This window comes from Sander vitreus, chromosome 8 (genome assembly GCF_031162955.1).
Source record: "Sander vitreus isolate 19-12246 chromosome 8, sanVit1, whole genome shotgun sequence".
In the NCBI taxonomy this organism is placed as follows: domain Eukaryota; kingdom Metazoa; phylum Chordata; class Actinopteri; order Perciformes; family Percidae; genus Sander; species Sander vitreus.
Genome location: NC_135862.1, coordinates 12,790,597 through 12,811,337, shown reverse-complemented (window position 1 = coordinate 12,811,337; position 20,741 = coordinate 12,790,597). Strand labels below are relative to the sequence as shown.

The 20,741-nt window shown below is 41.3% G+C and overlaps 2 protein-coding genes across 2 annotated transcripts; one reads left to right on the top strand and one right to left on the bottom strand.

Moving 5' to 3' along the window:
- The first annotated feature begins 12,097 nt into the window (after window positions 1-12,097).
- Window positions 12,098-16,517, top strand: LOC144521666 (deoxyribodipyrimidine photo-lyase). Its single transcript, XM_078256221.1, is given in 11 exon segments — window positions 12,098-12,642; window positions 12,645-12,731; window positions 12,909-13,049; window positions 13,052-13,195; window positions 13,341-13,364; window positions 13,367-13,512; window positions 13,622-13,711; window positions 13,713-13,946; window positions 14,120-14,350; window positions 14,442-14,592; window positions 14,595-16,517. Coding segments are annotated over 11 exon segments (1,773 nt in total). The 5' UTR covers window positions 12,098-12,377; the 3' UTR covers window positions 14,855-16,517.
- Window positions 16,518-16,524: 7 nt separating this feature from the next.
- On the bottom strand, window positions 16,525-19,254 carry LOC144522071 (glycine cleavage system H protein, mitochondrial-like). The gene is made up of 5 exons (XM_078256858.1): window positions 19,072-19,254; window positions 18,772-18,854; window positions 18,593-18,656; window positions 17,570-17,701; window positions 16,525-17,175 (listed from the first exon to the last, which is right to left on the bottom strand). The coding sequence occupies exons 1-5, from the start codon at window positions 19,220-19,222 to the stop codon at window positions 17,078-17,080; spliced, it is 528 nt and encodes a 175-aa protein (XP_078112984.1). The 5' UTR covers window positions 19,223-19,254; the 3' UTR covers window positions 16,525-17,077.
- Between the last annotated feature and the right edge of the window lie 1,487 nt (window positions 19,255-20,741).

Genomic DNA, 20,741 nt, shown 5'->3' with positions numbered 1-20,741 from the left:
TGGAGTGAATGCCATGTTGTCAAACTGATCTGCATGTGAAAGGGCAGTCTAATTACATCACTTATGCAAATGAGAAAAGCACATATGCATGCACATACATACACACCACTGACAGCCAGTGTTACCAACTTAGCGACTTTTTTTTCAAAAAAGCGACTAGCGACAAATCAGTATAGTATCACTAATCAGTATTGTCCAGCGAGCACGCGAGGTATTTCTCTCCTCTAGCCGCCAAAACAGTCTTCTGTTCTGTGACTGAGGAGCAGAGGAGCAGCCTCTCCCCTCTCTCCTCGTGTGTAGCAGCACTGTGCACAGTGTGCAGGTAGTTAGAAGGGGAGGGGGACAGGGTGTGTGGGGGCCGGTATAGGTAGGAGAGACAGCAGGACGCGACGGGAGAAAGACGCCGCTGAGCTGGCCTGGACCTGGCCTGGACCTGGCCTGGACCTGGGCAAGCCAGCCTTCTTTAATTCTTTATCGATCTTTTAATCGATCTTAAAATAGGCAAATGAGCGTATGGCGTCATCTAGCGACTTTTAGCGACTTTTGGAGCTGGTGGTAGCGACTTTCATTGGAAAAGAGTTGACAACACTGCTGACAGCTTACTACTAAGGTCAAAAAGACAGTAGTCATGTATCCATCAATGTATTTTTATGCACATTTTAAAGTATCGCTTTAGAAAATGTTGATGGAAACGGCAACACTCGAAAACATACTCCAATTCGCAAAAAAGTTTTTCCGCTCGCTTGAGGTGGTTTTTGCCTTTTTTCGAAATAGAGCGCAAAATGGGAGATGGAAACAGCTTTACCGAATAAGTTGTGACGTAGCGAACATGTAACTCACATGACTATAGTCCCGGTATCCATCGGATGGGGGAAGGATCAGGATATGAGTCCCATCCAGTACGCCGTACACTTGTGGCACAAGGTGCGTTGTGGAGTTGCGGTGTGCTATAGCCTGTGCCTCAGCCACGTCGGGTAAATTGACGAATTGGTTCAACAGCTTGAATGGTATGGCCCTGCACACCGCGTATACACAGTGGTGAACGGTTGTCTCGCTAACACCAAATGTCTCTGCCACAAACCTGTATTCTGCACAGGTTGCCAACTTGTACAATGGCTACCTCTCTCCATTTAGCAAAAGAATTAAGCTTCTAAACTCTTTGATTTAGCAAGCCGGTTTGCAATCTACAACCATGCGTTACGTCAACTTGTGATGAAACTACCCTTTGCGTAGTCTAGTTTATTCGCTCTAAACCAGTTGATGAAAACGCTTCTAATTCGCATTTTCTTTTTTTTTTTTTTAAAGTTCGCTTAAAATTTGCTTGAAAATTAGATGGAAACATGACTAGTGTGAGCTATCCTCTTATTGACTAAAACAGGGTGGCACTACCACCTGTCAGAGATAGACATGTCTTGACACAATACAGAGAAGTCACAATGGATGTTTTGATAAACTCCTACAGATAAATTAGAAAAAAGAGTGGATGGGTCAAGCTCACAGTAGACTAAATCACTTAAACTGTTATTGGAAAATGTCCGACCGCATATCTACTGATTAGTCTTTTTTCAGACTGAAACATTGATAGTATCCCAGTTGGAATGATTGATTGAGTCTGACACATTTTAATTACGCCCAAATTAAATGAATCGGCTGGCGGACTATAAAACATTGCTGTTTAATAACGAGTCCCTCCATTTGCCTTTTTTTTTTCTTGCTTCATCCAATCCCATTTTGGCTGCCTGCACCAAATAACCTCTCTCCATTTAATGATATGCAAATGAATTTTCATGAACCCCATGATCCCAAGCGATGATTAAACTAAGATGACATTAGCTGCCATGCTGTAGCCACTGTCACTGTTGCTGTCTACCTCCTTCCTCTTTTCCTATCTCTACCATCTTTCTTCGTATTCACGACAACGGCCAACTGGTGATATTAAAGGGGTTCATTGTCACCATTCCCTTATGAATTTGCTTTGTGAGAGATGACATTCTGCGTATCCAGTGCTATTTCAGAGTTTTTTCCAAAGGCAACAGAGATGGAGCATCAGAGCGAGAAATGTTGGTTCTCACACCACATGTGGTAGTGGTACACTGAAGACATACATGTTACAACAATATATAATTATTGGAACACAGTAACACCATATAGATGATTTTGGTAACCTTCCACATCTCTTCATTTTCCACTTCCAGTGCTCCCCTCCCACTGTTCCGTTTCAGTCTGGATCCAGCTCCACCTCTGCTGTCGTTTATTGTACTCCATTTGCATAATGAAGCCCAGGCTTAATTAAGATCCCACTGGAGTCTGGAGCCAAGGATGAAGGAAAGAAGGACGAGGAGGAGGGGAGGGGGGATCCGGCGTTCCTTAGCTTATCTGCATGTGTCCAAATAGGAGGCACAATTTAAGGGGGGAGTAAAGCATTGATGAGCGATTAAATCGCTAATTATGATCGGCTGTTAGAATTAGTGTGTGGCTGTTAATTAGCTGCAGATGAGATGCCCAGACAGTTGCCCGCCCTTGACGACTGCAGCCCCCTCCCTGACTGGCAATAGAGAAACACAGCTTGACACCCTGGAGTTGATGCCAACACATCCCTCCCTTTAACAGACACAGCAGTCTGAGGGGATATCCCTTTAAGAATGTCCCAGGTGTGCATGTGCAGGAAAGAGGCTCTTCATCATCCTTGTCCACCCACTCCTCGTGTTCTTCGTAAAATACAGCATTCCCCATTTTTCGTCTTCTATATACTTTATTCATTTTGCTCATTATTCCTCTTCTTACACATACTCTTCCTCTTCATAATGGAATGGTATGATCCCTTGTAGCTCTTTGTAATGGGCAGCAGCTTCCTTTCAGTGCAGCAGTTGGCACTGAGCAGGGTTGGCATCGAGGAAATGGTATTTGTCCCGTATTCCTACCATACTTGCATACAGCTCTGGTTCAGACCTTCTGCTACTATTTTGTGCCTGCATTTACTACGCTTTTCTACAGCTTCTGGTGGCGCCTGTGAATGCCTCCCTGTTTGCGTTTGGCATGGTGCCATCTCTGTTTCTGGTCTCTCCCTTGAGGGGATGCCATCGCCAAAACATTTAAGGCATCCGAAATGTTCTGCTTACCGTATGGAGGTTTCTGTTTGCAAATGTGTGTTATGTTGGCTTGGCACATGCCATCTTTCTCCCCGTGCCCTTGCCGCCCCTGAAAAGATGCCATCACAGAATCGCTGGCAACCGTTGCCTGGGCACCTCTTCTTGGCTTTGTCCAAGCAAACAAATGGCAATTAGCAGCAAATCCTCAGGAGGTGAGTCCCCTTGTCTTTGACTAAGACAGTTCTCCGCCGATCGCTTTAATCGCTTCGATCGCTTCGGTTGTGCCATGACTGCAGGCTGGCATGGTGCCCGCTGGCTGGCACGCAATGGCTGGCATGGAGAGAAAGAAAATTTGAAAAATGAATGGAATGCAGGATTTTTCGCTGATATTTTTCTTCGTATGATCAACGGTCATCAACGAGTTATACCTTACAGTTTCATAATATCATCCAGTTCTCTCCTCAACATACTTCTATGCTTCCCTTCATCCATCTACATCTGAGTCATCCTGTGTCTGCTGGCATCTTCCTCACTTCTATGCTCTGCTGTCAGCAGATAGCTTCCTTTTCTCTGCCCGCTCTGCTGTTCGTTTCGCTGCATTGTGCCTGTGCCAAGGTGGCACCATGGTAGCAGTATGGAGGTCTGTTTCTCTTCCTCTTCCATTCTTATTCTCTTCGCCCCTTCGCCCATGCCCATGCCCGCCCCCGCTCAAGTCCTGACTGGATGGCACTGTGCCAACCTGCCACCGCCATCCCTCTCATTTGTAGCTCATCCCTCCGTTGCCCTTCCCCCTGTCTCTACATTTCCATCCCTCTCTCTTCCCCTCATTTCATTCATCTGTAAATTGACGCATATACAACTTTTCATTTCTTAAATGCGTGCAGCAAATCGTCTGTCTTTGTTGTCAATTGGGAGACTTTTTTGGCACCTGAAGGAATGCTCTGAGTGACTGCCCTGTAGGTAATTACAGCAGCAGTTACTTATTCCACCGAGACAAGAGGAGAAAGACAAAGAGAGCCCTGAGTTTGGATAAAGCTTGTATTGTTTTAATTAACTTTTACCAACCCCCATCATGTGTGCTTCATTTCACGTCTCTAAGAGCCTTGTACAGGTTGTGCTTGTTCAAGCACGCACTATACAGCAATACGATTGATCCGATTATCACTAAAATCGATTGTGTACCATTGACCTCACCCACTTTCCTAAGATGACCCTTGCTCCCTTGTTTTTTTCTCTACTCTGTAAAATCTCTTGTGTCAAACAAAAGCTGCCAGTGGTGGTGGAGCTATTAAGCAAATACTCTCATTAGTACACAAAACATAATGAATATGTAAATGATGTGTGTAATTTATGCATGGGCTAAGAGACTTGTTCTCCTTTCAGTCCTCCATTGTATTCACTCTATATCCCCTTTCCTTAAAATTTCACACTCTTACTACAGTTTTCCTCTTTTTCTTAGACCACATTCTGTGAATAAATCCATTGGGGACTTCTTGAGGTCTTACTATTGTCTCTTTTATTTTGTGTTTTTTACACCTCCTACATCGCCTTGCCTTTAACCATGGTTTGTAGTTTCTTATACTCTGTCAGAGTCTCTCTGTTTTTCTCTGTTTGCTTCTTTCTGTTCACAGACTGTCCTCTACAAACCCTGCAGTGACGCATTAAACCAACAACTGAGTGTTTGAACAAGGTCTTTCTTCCAGGAAAATGAATACTGAATAATCTACCCACTAAATCACATCCACACTAGACTGTGTTTTATGCTGCGTCTTCTCTTTGTCCCTTTGTGACCGTGTTGATCTCAATGTGTGGTCCAAACTGTGCGGTAAATTGAAGCATGTCCTGATAGACGGTGAGTAGCCTTGCGCCTGTCTAGGATAAACACCTATAATACACTGGCTCCCTTGGCAATCACCATAGCAACAAACCATGGTACCCACGTGAGTTGCATAATAAGATGTTCTCCAAGACCATGGACCATAAAGCAGCGACAAACTACACACCCGCAGCTATTAATGTGAATCAGAAAATAACCATTCAAATGTCAAACTTCACCTCTGACTCATTCCAGACCAATCTTCTCTATTTATCAAAAGGCATGCATCACACAACACACACTCTCAGACGCTCATGCACCTTCTCTCTCTTTCTCCAGACCTTAACAGGTGCTGATGAGCCGCAGTCAATGACTGTAATGAGCTATCGATCACCGTGGGAAAACCGAGGGGCAGAGAGGGGTGAGGGAGGTAGGGGGAACCAGAGGACACACACACAACGGAAGGAAGTGGACCTCCAGAAAAAACTTCAAATGAACTAAATGGAGACAAGCTACCCAAGACAGGGTATCAATACTTGCTTTAATCAAGTCCGTATCTCCTATTGTTCTGCTTAAAATAGAATATATGGGGAAACGCCTAATGCCAGCGCAGGTTGAAGGGAAGTGTTCAACTCAGATCAGCTTCGGGCTGATCTGCTCAGGCTGACCATGCAGACATGCTTGTCATGACCGAGTCCAGATGCCAGTGAATGGCACTGACGCAGTATCTCTATTTTCCTCTCTTTTTGTGCTGTGTGCATGGAGTGGAGGCAGACAGCTTTAGGGAAGGGGGAGGTGCGTTGTGTGTGTGTCGTGTGTCTTGGCTGGCGTTTCAGATAATGAAATGCAGCAGGGAACAAAGAGCTGGGGGCCCCTATTCTCTGTGCTGCAGCTTCATTTTCACCCCCGTCAGTCTATGATTCTTCCAAACCCTCTTTCTTGTGTATGTGTGTGTGTGTGTGTGTGTGTGTGTGTGTGTGTTTATGTTTGTATGAGCGGTTTGTTGGACCAGTTCCCACTCCCCCCCCCTCCTGTTAGTATTCTGCATGGCAGATCCCCCTAATGTAATAACTGTGTCTGCATGTCTAATTTACAGCAGGAGAGAGTAAATAGCCTGTGGTTAATTACAGTACGTGTGTGTGTGTGTGTGTGTCTATGCATGTGTCTACATGCGCGTGGGTGTGTCAGAATGATTTATGAGTTGCAAATAGCTACACCAGTGGCCCGTTTCTCCTCACTTAGTTTTTAATCTGTCTTTCCATTAATTTTCGTGGAGACGTTATTATGGTTTTATAACAGTGTGCACGAGGATGCACATGTGAGTGCACGTATGTGTTAATGAGACAAAGGTGTGGACATTTTGTGAGGATCTAGGCTACTTGGACAGCTGAGCTGTACTTTGCTTTTTAACTCTTTAGACTTCTCCCGTTTCCTTTCCTTTCTCTTTTCTGGTGCTTCCTTCACTCTCTTCATTGAGAGCCACAATGAACAGAGATCTTTATTGACAGTACACATTGGAACATGGAAACAGCAGGTCAATCCGTTTAGCCCAAGGGCCGATACACCAATTCACCAATTTGTCAGTGTTAGTTTGAGAGAGAAAAGCAGCTAATCTCTCCTCTCTGCTCTCTATTGATCACACACTTAGACTCCACTTCTCTGTCTAAACACTATTGATTCTCTCTCTCTCAGTCTCTTTCTCTCTCTCTCCCTCTCTTTCTGTCTTGTTCTTGCCACATACCACAGCTTTCAACACATCTTCCTTTCATACTCTCTTCTTCTCAGATAAAAGCCTAAATAATTGAGATTATATATCCTTGTACATTATGCCCTGAGTCACACTTTAGATGAATACCTGAGAAAATTTTTAGCATTAACAAAATAAACGTATCAACTACAACTACAAAGCATTTTAGAGTTTGGTTCACAAGTGTCACACATTATTGTTGCCTGCTGAGTATATTCAAAAGCATATGCATGGGCTCATTAAAACAAATTACTACTATTAGCAACCCCTCTACAGTTTGAATACAGACCATTATTTAAAATTCACTGGTGGGTACAATGTTTTCTGGCTTTGTTTTTCAGTCTCACATCACAGGGTGCACTTGAAAAGGACCACATTCCTGTGAAGATTAAGGCTATGCAAAGATTATAGAATGATTTTCTTAAGGGAGGTGTCCCCCCTTCATTTTTACATAAATTCAAATTGAACCAAAGATCTCTATTTGATTGGATTTATCTTGTGTGGGACCTTGTCATGACACATTTTAGTACAGACTACAATTTGGTAAAGGAGTGATTACACTGTAGATGAGAAGATGAAACAGAGAAAGAGAGAGGGAGAGAAACCTATGACAAAAACAGACATTATCGTAGCCTGTATCATATGTATATCCCGCTACCATATTATTAAATTAATGAAATGTAAACAGGGAATCCCAACTGTTACACAGATGCTGTGAAAAAAACAGCCAGGGAGCCATGGGTTTCACTATCCTCCCTACATAGGTATATAGGACTGGTACACCCTCTACTGGCGATATTAACCCTTTACAATTATTTAGCTTTGCAGGTTACAAAACATGAACACATGGCTTGGTCAAAGTCAGCTGTTTGGTAACCGGTACTTGGGTGTCGTTATGTTCAGGACGCGGAGGCTTATGTGCGAAACTATACTAGACTTAACGTCACATAGCTACATTTTATAGCTATAATTTATCGTCACCTTACTGTTGAAGATACCCCATTCAGTGGCTGCTGCCGAAGATAGCAAAGCCTTGGTGAGAAAGACGTTACGGGAAGTGCTGGTGGGTCGAGAGGATCCAGAGGGGTTTTTTGCGATGTGTGTGTCCGCTTTGGGGCACCAGGAGACCCGCTCACAGTTCCTATCTCTCATCCAGCCCCTATCCACGGCCACCAACAGCTCCCTGCACTCCATCCTCACGTCCATTTACAGGGGATATTTCTCTAAGGTCAGTGCTTGTTTGTTAAATAATTAAGTATAATTATAAACTTGGTTCTAAGTTACTGATGAAATAACTAGAAAAAAGACGTTTGTCTAACGTTACTTTAAAGTTGGTCTGTTGTGTCTTACTTAGCTTGACCGCAGTCTAAAGAGCATGGAGCCAAGAAGTGACTGGAGAAGACATTATTCAGCAAGCCAAGAGTCAGCTATTTTTTCTCAGGAGCTGGCTAAAATGCCAATGAAAGTACTTAAATTCGCCCATGTTTCAGATCGAGTAGCGAAGTTAGCGAGATGATACACATGGGACTACTTCCGGTTTTCAAAATAAGGTGTTAATACAACGTACTACATATGAAAACTAGTAATGGATTATATTCACCAGAAGTAAAATATATGTAACCTGTGTCTGTCCTTCATACAAAACAAATGAGTAAATTGTGAAAGGAATGTATAGTTTGAGTTTACAAGAATACATTAACAATGAATAATTCCAGACAATGATTTATTTCAGGGGACATCTCTGACTACACCCATATTTAAAATCAAGCAATTAAACGGTATCAATTTGGAGATTTTAGGAAGTAAAAGTCCCACATTTCTGGGTAAAATGACGTCATATCTGGAACTTAAGGTGCTATAAAAGGACTTTGCTCTATAATTCCAGGCAATGACTGACATATTTGAGTACAGGGCATCACTTAATACACTCAAACATTTTTACTGTATAATTTTGGAGATTTTTGGAAGCAAAGTCCCATTCAGCTGCTGTAAAATGACTAAAAATATGAAACTGGAGGTGCCATAAATAGACTTTGGTCCATAGACTTTCTTTACATTTTTCTTTAACGTCAACCCCTAGGTCTTCCATCCATTTATTGTATATACTTTGTAATAATTCATCACTGCGTTCCATGCTTATCAGTAAATTGTACATACAGCCGATCAGCCTCCTTTTTTGGTTGCTTTGGCTTAAAATGTTAGACATTTCAGGGCTGATGTACTTTTCCAAGTCAAAATTGCAGGTAATCCAGTTTTTCAGTTGCATATACCTAAATAATTCTTTATCTTTTAGGTTGGCTTTTTAATTCACTAAATGGTGCAACAGTGTCGTGGTTTGTGACCTCTGACAACTGCTGGATTCCACCTTTTATCCATGCTTCCCAGTAAAGCTGCGTGCTCTGTATATTTATTGATGGATTGCTCCAAATAGGTATATGCCTGGGAAGCCCTATTTCTTGATGAATAATTTTTTAAATTTTATTCCAGGCCTTTAATGTACTATTAATAACAACATTCGTTGATTTAATGTTGCCCTTAGAAAAAAGTGCTAACAGTAAACTGTTGCACTGTAATTGATTGTTTTCTATGTCTGTCCATGGATCTTCGTTTGTTTTATTTATTATGCAATCATTATAAAATGACTGAGCTGCTACGTGATAAAACTCTAAGTTAGGGAGATTTAGACCCCCTTCTGCTCTTGAGTGATACAAAAGTTTCCTTTTCAATCTAGATGCTTTATTTGACCAAATGAACGAAGAAATTATTGAGTTTACCTCTTTAAAAAAGGTTTTAGGAGGCGTTATAGGAATAGTTTGAAATTTAAATAAGACTGCAAAGAAACATAAAATAGATTTAACATTAATGGCAGTTGATGCGGAAAAAGCTTTTGATAGACTAGAACGGTCCTACTGTTTAAAGTTTTGGAGGTATACAATTTTCCATTACATTTTATGAATATGATTAGAACCCTGTACAAGTCTCCTAAAGCATATGTATATACAAACGGAATTCTATCAAAACCTCATTAACTAGAGGAACTGCCCAAGGATGTCCTCTTTCACCATCATTATTTGCATTAGCAATTGAACCCTTGGCTCAAAAAATTAGAGAGACAAAAGAGATAGGAGGTATCGAGATTGGTAAAAAACAATTTAAATTGAGCCTATTCGCGGATGATTTATTACTTTACTTAAGTAATGCAGTCACCTCAGTTCCACATGTTATGAAAATAATTACAACCTTTTCAGGGATCTCAGGTTATAAAATGAACATAGCAAAAAAACGGAGCTGTTGGCAATAGACTCTTGTAAAAAGGACTTGGAGAATCTCACACAATTTCGGATACAGAAAAAAAATATAAAATACCTCGGAATCTATATTAGCCATGACAAGACCCAGTTGTATAAAGATAACTTTCTTCCACTTGTGAAAGACTTTAAGAAGGATGTTAGTCCGTGGTCGATTGCAGTTCAGATAAATATATTTTATACAAATTTTCAGAGAATCACAACTAATGACATGTCATTTAATCAAATATATCATTCCTTGAATTATGGAGCAGTGTTATGATTTTCTCAAAGTTCTGTAGCAAATCATTTTAAGCAGTACAAATGTTTGGTTTGGGTTTAGTTCAAGATGTCCTTAACTCAAATATGTCAGTCATTGACTGGAACTATGGACCAAAGTCTTTTTATGGCACCTCCAGTTTCATATTTCTACTCATTTTACAGCAGCTGTATGGGATTTTGCTTCCAAAAGTCTCCAAAGTTATACAGTAAATTGTTTGATTTTCAGTATGACAGTATTAAGTGATGCCATGTACTCAAATATGTCAGTCATTGCCTGGAACTATGGACCAAAGTCTTTTTATGGCACATCCAGTTCCTCCAAAAATCTCCAAAATTATACAGTAAAAATGTTTAATTTTCAGTCGGCCTATGGGTGTAGTCAAAGATGTCCTCTACTCAAATATATCAGTCATTGCCTGGAATTATGGAGCAAAGTCCTTTTATAGTACCTTAAGTTCCAGATATGACGTTACCCTAGAAATGTGGGACTTTTACTTCCTAAAATCTCCAAATTGATACCGTTTAATTGCTTGATTTTATGAATATAATCCATTACTAGTTTTAATATGTACGTTGTATTAACACCTTATTTTGAAAACCGGAAGCAGTCCAATGTGTATCATCTCGCTAACTTCGCTACTCGAGCTGGGCCGTTTGAATGCATTTACCATGCGTGTCGGAATAAGAGCGCACTACAAGTTTAGTGTCGGCTGATTTGACCACGGAGATCCGAGTGTCGGCTGGCTTGACCGCAGTCTCCTTAGCTAGCTAGCTATATGTCAGGTAAAACTAGCTTGTGTTAGCTCCTATGCTGGGAACAGTATGCCCCACTAACACAGAACGTTTAGGGAACGTTGGGGAACGTTAGTTTCTGGTTCCCTAAAGGTTAGTTCGAACCAAACCAAAAACTAACGTTTAGGGAACGTTCCCTCATGGTTATAACGTCCCCTAAACGTTAAGGGAACCAACCAACTGAAACGTTCTCCTGTGGTTGCACTGTACCTCCAGACAACGTTCCCGTTTGGTTGTTTTTGGTTGTTCTAAAGGTGTTTAGACGTTCACTAAAGGTTACAACGGTAGGTGAACGTTAGGGGAACGTTCCCTAAAGGTTAAAACGGTAGTGGAACGTTAGGGGAACGTTCCCTAAAGGTTACAACGGTAGCGGAACGTTCTCTAAAGGTTACAACGTTAGGCGAACGTTCTGGGAACGTTCTGAGAACGGTCGATGTAACCAAAAACTAACGTTCCCTAAACGCCAAGAAAACTTTCCATGGGAACCAAAACCTAACCAAAAACTAACTTTCAGGGAACGTTCCCGCAACCAAAAACATGGTTACATGTTACATTATCATTCCAATATGCATCCCTAAAGGTTGCAACGTTAGGGGAACGTTCCCTAAAGGTTACAATGTTAGGGGAATGTTCTCTAAAGGTTACAACGGTAGGGGAACGTTAGGGGAACGTTCCCTAAAGGTTACAACGTTAGAGGAACGTTCCCTAAAGGTTGCAACGGTAGGGGCACGTTCTCTAAAGGTTTCAACGTTAGGGGAACGTTCTCTAAAGGTTACAATGTTAGGGGAATGTTCTCTAAAGGTTACAACGGTAGGGGAACGTTAGGGGAACGTTCCCTAAAGGTTACAACGGTAGGGGAACGTTCTCTAAAGGTTACAACGTTAGGGGAACATTCTCTAAAGGTTACAATGTTAGGGGAATGTTCTCTAAAGGTTACAACGTTAGGGGAACGTTCCCTAAAGGTTACAACGGTAGGGGAACGTTAGGGGAACGTTCCCTAAAGGTTACAACGTTAGGGGAACGTTCCCTAAAGGTTGCAACGGTAGGGGCACATTCTCTAAAGGTTACAACGTTAGGGGAACGTTCTCTAAAGGTTACAACGGTAGGGGAACGTTAGGGGAACGTTCCCTGTCAACCCCCAGCCAACTGTCCCGACTACAGCAACCTGGAGACAGACCGAATCAGAGATGCTCTGTTCAACTGAATTCTGTATCTCAGCCTCAGGGAAACAACCACGCCCAGCTAGCAGATGTAGAAAACACCAACTCGCCACAAACTGGAGCCTGGGTCAAGGCGGGCCCACCACAGACAACCCGAGAAATGAGCCTTAGAAAAGCACACATGTTGACGAATATAAACGTGAGATGCCAGGGACAAGTCAGACTGTTTGTGTCTCCAGACTGTCTGACTTATTTTCCAAGCAAGACACGGTTGAAGAAGGTGACCAAATGATGGATGAGGGAGATTTGAATCAAACAGAGAAACTAAAGTGCTCTAAGAAGAGGCGACAGCGGCGTAAATGTGCTGGCCAGCAGGTTGTAGGTTTGCCCAGTTCTCCATCAGCACCGCCATCGGTACTGCTGTGGTTCAGGAGGGACTTGCGACTTGGGGACAACCCTGCTCTCATTGGCTCATTGGTGCACCTGTCATCCCTCTCTTCATCTGGAGCCCTGATGAGGAGGAGGGACCTGGGATCACAGTGGCTATGGGGGGAGCTTGTAAGTTGACAGAGAAATGAGTAATTATTGGCAATCGTTGTCAAAGCACAATGCAGCATCACTGCCCTTTGTGGTGGCTGTACTTGCCAATAACTTTTCATACAGAACTAAAGCTTATGACTACTTATTTGCAAGTCTCCTTACTGTTATCAAAACACATCTTTTCTTTTTTAACAGGTAAATACTGGCTTCATCAAGCATTGTCTTGTTTCTCCTCATCTCTGGAGAGCATTGGCAGCCATCTTGTCTTCCTCAAGGCAAATGGATCTTCTCTGCGTACCCTTAAGGAGCTAGTAAAGGAGATGGGGGCGAGAACGCTACCGCCCTCTATGAGCCCTGGCTGAAGGACAGGGATGATGTGGTGGTGTCAGCCCTTCAGAAACATGGTGTTGAATGCAGGATGATCCACTCGTACTGTCTCAGAGACCCTTACTCTGTCAGCACGGCGGGTGTGGGACTCAGAGGTTAGTCACAACAAAATGAATTTGGTGCACTGAGCTTGAATACTTGTGATAAATATCAAAACTTAAAATAGGTATACTAATAAAAGTTGATTGGCAATGAGTTAATTTTATGGTGAACTCCTGTGTTTTTCTTCTCCTGATTTAGGAATAGGTTCAGTGTCTCACTTCATGACTGCTGTAGACAGAACCCAGGGTCTGCGTTAGGGTTTCCCCTGGACCCTCCCGGATCTCTCCCCACACCTGCTCACTGGCCTCAGGGTGTCTCTTTGGGCACACTAGGCCTGGCACGCATGCCCCGCAGGAAGGATGGCACAACGGTCAGTAACCCCAGCAGAGCAGCCCTGTAAGGCCAAAAACAGCCCAAAATACAATTAAGATTACATCATGAAGTCCTCAATATTTTCCTGTGTTCATTTTGGCATTCAGATTGACTGGGCGGCTAACATCCGTAAATCATGGGATGTTAGGAAGTATGGCATTGATCTAACAGTATCTTATGATTTTTCCATGTGTTCTAGGTGTGTATAGATATGAAAAAGAGTCAGGCAGGGCGGATGCCCCAAATACCAGCTGTCTGTCTCCCTACCTTCACTTTGGCCAGCTCAGCCCACGTTGGCTATTGTGGGATGCCAAAGAGGCACGATGTCGACCCCAAAAGTTTCAACGCAAACTGGCGTGGAGAGATTTGGCTTACTGGCAGCTGACATTGTTTCCTGACCTCCCCTGGGAATCCCTCAGACCTCCATACAAGGTAGAAATTGGCAGACATTTTGATAACACATTAAAATATACATTATTATTAACGTAAGAAAGAAGTATGTAAAGGTGAACAAGCCTCCTTTCTTCCTCAGTAATGAAAAGCTTACATCACACTATGAAAAAACTGTTTATTACAAAGTGTGATTCATCCAATGTTATTTGCAGGCTCTGCGGTGGAGCAGTGATCTTGGCCACCTGAAGGCCTGGCAGCAAGGGAGAACAGGCTACCCACTGGTGGACGCAGCCATGAGGCAGCTGTGGCTGACAGGCTGGATGAACAACTACATGAGACATGCGTTGGCATCTTTTCTCATAGCATATCTCTATCTGCCCTGGCAAGAAGGCTATTGCTGGTTCCAGGTGACACGTGCATGCACACAGGCACAAAATGCACCCGCATAGATATCATATAGCAGCAACACAGTATATTCAGTACTACCAGTGTTGGGCAAGTTACTGAAAATTAGTAATTAGTTACAGTTAGTAGTTACTTCTTTTAAAAGTAATTGAATTACTTAACAATTACTGTATATCAAAAGTGGGCTTATTACACAGGGATGGCGGTGTGGTGACAGAAGGGAAGCAGTTCCTATTGCCTGTTATCACCCGCATGGAGTTCAAACACCAGCTAAAATGCCCCCCTCAAATCCCTACAATGCTGTTCTAAAAGGATACGTGAGCCGCAAGAGGGATGACACCATTGCTTTCCTTAATGAGAGAGACTTCACTGCAAGTGTGATGTACGAGGGAGTTCAGAGAAAGGAGAGGCTGGAGAGGGATTATCGCAGAATCGAGGGACTCCCTCAGCCTCCTGCACCTTAGGGCAGGGCCAGACGAACGCCAACATCCAAGGACAGGTTTTCTATAGTACCTGGTGGGGCGGTCTCCTCACTCAGGTGAACCAGAGCTCAAGACTGAAGGTTTACAGGTCGTGAAGTGACTAGACTGTTTCTAGCTGTAAAAAGTACAAAATGTTACAGAACAATAGTCTTGGAGTGCAAAGATAGGGAAAGAACGACGCTGTGGATAGAGTGAGAAACATGCGTTTGTCCTGTGACAAGTTTGCCAGAGAGTTGCAAGATGCTGTACATCAAGTATGCAGTATAATCTCAGGTATTACTGTATACCATTGCCTGGGTGCAGACCTTTGAATCCACCAACTCCACAGAGTTAAATGATGAATATGTAAACAGAGTGTAACTAGTTGACAATTCTGTCTTGATATCAGGCAAATTGTACCAGCCTAGGTGAAAAACATTGGTCTGGGTCAGCGAAATATTTGATGTCAATGCAGACTTCGGGTCACATTGACCCTTTTTAAATTTTTGTTTTATATCAGAAAATATGGGACGTAGAAATAAGCGCTGAAAATGTGTAGAAGAAAAATTAAAAAATTTAAAATGTTGGAAAAAGCAAAAAACTGTGAAAAAAAGGCGTCAAAAACATAGGAAAAAAAAGGTTTTCAAGGTTGAAGGGAAGACAACACAAGGGTTAAAAGGCTCAGTCTGCATTTTTGAACACACAAAACAGAGGTCATTTGGTGTATCTTAGCAGGTCATTTTAAAAATAGATTTCCATTTTACAGTGTTTACAAACTGATGTAAACAGTAGGCCAGCACGATAAACCGTTATAAAATCGCAATCTCGATTCACCCCTGTTCACGATTTAATTTTTAAATGACTTCGATTTTTTTATTTTTTTTTCTCCCTCAGTTAATTTATTGAAAGCATTTGACATTAACATGTTTTATTTATGTACAGACATTTTCAAAGAGTTCAGATAGAGCCTGTATCAGGGCCATTTTTAGTTCAATGTGTTATGTCACCATTTTTGGTAGCCTACTGTACTTAAATGGCCAGTATGTACTTTATTTTCTTTATTCATTGAAGCCTCTATGTTTACAAACTTGTGGTGATGCACAATGTGCTGTAGGTGCCAAAAATAAATCTAGGTTTGGTACTGCTGTTTTGTTTTGTCATGGTTCATGTGTGCAATAAACATTACACTTCGTGAGAAAAACATTGTGGCGGAGAATCTTGATATCAATTCTAAGCTAAAAAAAAATGGTGATTCATATTTTTCCCTGAATCGTGCAGGCCTAGTAAACAGCAGCAATTTATCAAACTACTTACGTCAAGATGGAGTTTGTATCAGGCTCCAATCTGCTGTTTTTAAATGTAGTTTCAGAGGCTATCTTTTTGTATACATTTGTACATACAGTGGGTTCTAACTTTAGTGTGTGTGTGGCGCAGGTGGGTTGACTGAAACAGTTTTATGTGATGCAAATGACAAAATATGCAAATAGCATTTATATTATGTGATGCTCTAAGTGTCAAGTATATTACCTGTTCAATACCTGTGTAATAGCAAATATCTTAAGTCAAGTCACATGATTTGCTGGCGGCATTCACCAGGGTGGCTGTTTTTCCGTGTACTGATCTGGCAGCCATGTTCTGCATTGTGGTGAGCCCTGCACAATTTGAAGGAGCTGAAGGGATTACATTTTACTGGAATTGTACCTCATGATTTCATGTGACAAATTGAGTAAAACTACATGACATGCAGACTATAAATACTGCCTACTTTTATAATATAAAGTCTAAACTTTGGGAAATAAAAAATGAGATAGAAAACGCAATGTCTGGAAATGGAAATGTTTATTATCTATTTTACCGGTCCCATGTCTATAGTTTAGCTGTCATACATGCAGTGTAGACCAACATTATTATTAATACCATGAAGACCAAAGTGCTTTTTAAGTCTAACAATGTCCTATAACAGAAATTCAAGTTTTTCTTTGACTGAAATGTGTGTAAACTGTTCTAGTGGCCCGTGTCTCAGTCTCTTCTGTTTGAGGATTTGAGGCTGCAACGACTCAACATTGGATGTTTAGTCAGTCCAGATTGACAGGTCCCCTAGAGTCAGTCTTTAACAGTAGATAAAGGATTCCTAATGTTCACAGCTCTACAACACTGGCAGGTCAGCAATCTGAAGCTCCTGAGCGCCACTGGTGGATGCTAAGCATAGAGTTGTAGCTGACACAGGCACGACTTGTGGATCTCCCTGCCAGTTGTGTTTTACAAAGGAGAGAGGGAGCATAGCACTTATTAGGAGGTGTTGGGTTAGTCCTCAATGGAGCGGATGTATCTCTCATAGGCTGCTTCGTCCATTAGAGCATCAAGCTCCTTAGGGTTGCCAATGGTCATCTTCATCAGCCAGCCTGTATTGAAAAGGTAAAATCAGGTTAAGGTATAAATTAAGAAACACCAGGGTTTTTGCATACTTAAGCCAATTTAGCACAAGCCACATATTTTTTAGGTATGGAATAAAGATGGTTCAACTTGAAATATACAAAATATACCAGGTTGTACAAGGTACACCAATCTACAGTCGAAAGAATCTGTCTGTAGATTGGTGTCAATGTACAAACTGCACAAATGACCTTAAGACTCCAGAGAGTTGGTAATATAGTCAAACATAATCCTACTTACAACTTTGTTCCTGTTTAAGCTTTCCCAATAGCCTAATGTATATTTTACTTCTTTCACTTTCCAATTTCTTCTTCAAATAACAGATCTACATGGACTGGATTACGTATTTGTATGTGCGCTTACCATCTTTGTAGCAAGATTTGTTCACCAGACCAGGGTTGTCTGCCAGTAGTGTATTGACCTCTACAACTTCTCCAGTCAAAGGGGAATAGAGCTCACTGGCAGCCTTTACACTTTCCAGAGCTCCAAACTCATCTGTGGCAGTAGATGTTAGAAAAAAGTTAATCAAAGTTACATCATTTCTAAGGTATGGCAACTACACAGAAGGCACAGATATTGCCAAGTTATGTTGATCTTAATTAATGAAGGTTTTGGTGGCATGATGAAAATACATGGTCTGCCAAAAACAGGTGCTACAAGCTAAATTCATGCTACAACAAAATGCAAATAATAATAATAATAATAATAATAATAATAATAATTGTATAGCGAAAGAAAGAATCAAAAATAGTTGAGCAATTGCTTGTTTCTCAATAACTTTCTGAGGGAGGAATAATGTAGCTCTTTAAAATGCAGAATGATTGGTTATTATTATTATTTCCATGCTTTGCAAGGCCTGTTGCATTAGAAACACAATTTTGAGATTTTTTTCAGACTTATTCTCCTAAACCAACAGGCAAAATAACCCAAACTCATCCTGCATGGCATTTTTAATGCCCTGAACTGAAACAAGATTAGATTTTAAAACTGGCAGAAGAAAAAGGCACTTCATGCAGGAAACTGACTTTTCAAGCCTGTGCAAGCGACCTTACTGTCATCTATAAAGTAATAACTGGGATGATACTTACAAAATCTGATAATCAATAGCATGTTGATCAAGAAAGTATTGGCATAATTGTTTGTTTTGCTCAGATACCTTCAGAAAATCGTATTACATCATTGTATTGTAGCCATCAAGAAATCTCAAATCACAAAATGTTTGTTGTAGGCCATTAGTATCACCAACTATAGAGCGAACAGTTTGAATTGTCTCTACACCGCCATGGAATACGATGCACAAGATCAAGATTCATTCCTTCATATTAGTACCTTACAAGTGTGTACTGTAATGTTGAAGCCTGAGCCAAACTGCCCTGAACTTCATACCTTGCTGAGCCAGCTGTGTTCCCACCTCTGGCAGACCACAGTAAACTACATCTCCCAGAGCCTCCTGCAAGTGGCAGAAATCAAGGTCAAAAGGTAGTAGCAAATGGTTTACTTTAGTGTGTGCTTCCGCATGTACATGAGCGTGTCTGTGTGAGTGCGCGCACGGCAATGGAACTTACCTGCGCAAACTTGCTGATACCGACAGTCCCAATTCCGTCGTCTTCGACTCGAATCCATTCGTGCTTGTCTGTGAATTTTAGTGCTGCAAGATAACACAACAGACTCAGAAATACAAAAAGCCTCCCACTGGAAGAGTTTGAAGTATTTTGTAAAGGGTGACAACCAGAAGAAAAACAGACAGACATGCAGCAGCGTCGTGAGCTTCCGTGTCCTTTTCTTTAGCTAATGTTAACGTTACCCTCTAGCTACCGAAAAGGTGAGCTAACATGCTACACTAAAACACATCCACAAGGGAATACCTGCTGTTAATCGACTGGAAGTGGCTAGTGTTCTTCCAAAGTAAGGTTTAGATGCCAGCCGCAACGGTGAAAGAGGTACCGAGCGGGTAAGTAAAGGCAAAACTGTGAAAAAGTTGGAAGAAAGGGAGCGGAATAGCCCACAGGCGGCCATCTTTGTCGCTTACTGATGATGAGTTCAGGGTGGAATTATTCTTCGTGGATATTAGAGGCAATCAGTTCAGTGGTATCAGTTAGCTCTTTACTGCCCTCCAATGAGCTTCTTCGCAGCTGGCATCCTTAGTGCTGCATTACTGCCATCTCCTGGAGTTAGTTAACGCCTACATTGTCCGCTATCCTCTCCAATGTTCCTTCTTGTGAAGAACATTACTTTTTTGTTTTTTTTTTCTCCTGAGAAAAGAAATCCCCTTTGCTCCCCCCACATTTCAACATGATTTATTTTTATTTGTCTAAATGTCTGCAAATAAAAAATACCCTATCATTTACCATAATTGAGATAGTATAGGACCCCTGAGGTGTCCCGTTTTCTACCTCATACTTATTGGAGTTCTCTTATAAAAAAACTTTTCCTCCAATTCCCATTCGATGTATCAGAAGCCTCTCCTTACATTGCATATCATACTCTTTCTACATCTAATTTTATTTTCATATTATACAGTACTACTAATTGATTCAATCATATATATATATATATATATATAAACTATGTACCTTTAGTTTTAGGGATGGATCTTAGGATGGACACACTTAGGGAGTGCTGTTCTAATACCCTTTCTTAGTTTATTATCAAGAGTTTCTATAGTCATATAACCATTACTCTGATTCTGATATTTATCACTATCTCCCTTAAACTTTTCCACCCCTGTCCACTTCAGTCACTGATGCATCAATGTTTATTTTACACAAGACTGGATATTGCTCACTACCTACGGTGCTTTCTATATACTTTCCAGTCACATATATTATTAGAAACCAATGTAAGAACAAGCATGGGCTCCTTTCCTGTATTTATCTGTTTTACTACAATTATTTGAGCACACTATACTCCTCCCATCTAACAAATCTTTTATTACCGGTGTCATTAGTTTGATCACTTTCCCCACAATGGGTTATGTGCACTGAAGTCCCCACACCACACAATGCAAGCCTAACGGTCTAACCCTGTTTCTGTTCCAAATACTGCTTGTCTAGACATTTTGCTGTTGCTGTTTGTGAGGAAAATCAACATCAGCTTCAGACTAAATAAGATGATCTCATCACAGCACTAAACTCCGATTGATAGGCGTACTGCTTTGCGGTTATTTTACGTTCCATTTAGAAAATAAATCCACAAATTCAGACTCTAGCAGCACACCAAATAAAGAAAAATAAATGGACATTATGTTTATTTAAAAGAAGATTCTGGTGAAGAACACAGGGTTATGTTATAAATCTGATTCTTCCCTTTAGAATAATAGTTATCATCTCTTGGAGACCCACACACCAGAATGTAAGACCCATAATACTATTGTGTGTGGTATTTAAATAAACACTGCACGTGCACATTAACATCCCAAGTTATCACAGTTTCTTACATTGTGTAACCATTTTGGAATGTGTATGGTAATAGCTACATAGTTAAATTGTTTTGCAGATAATGGCCACTTTATTTCAGATTCGCTGATTAACGTTAT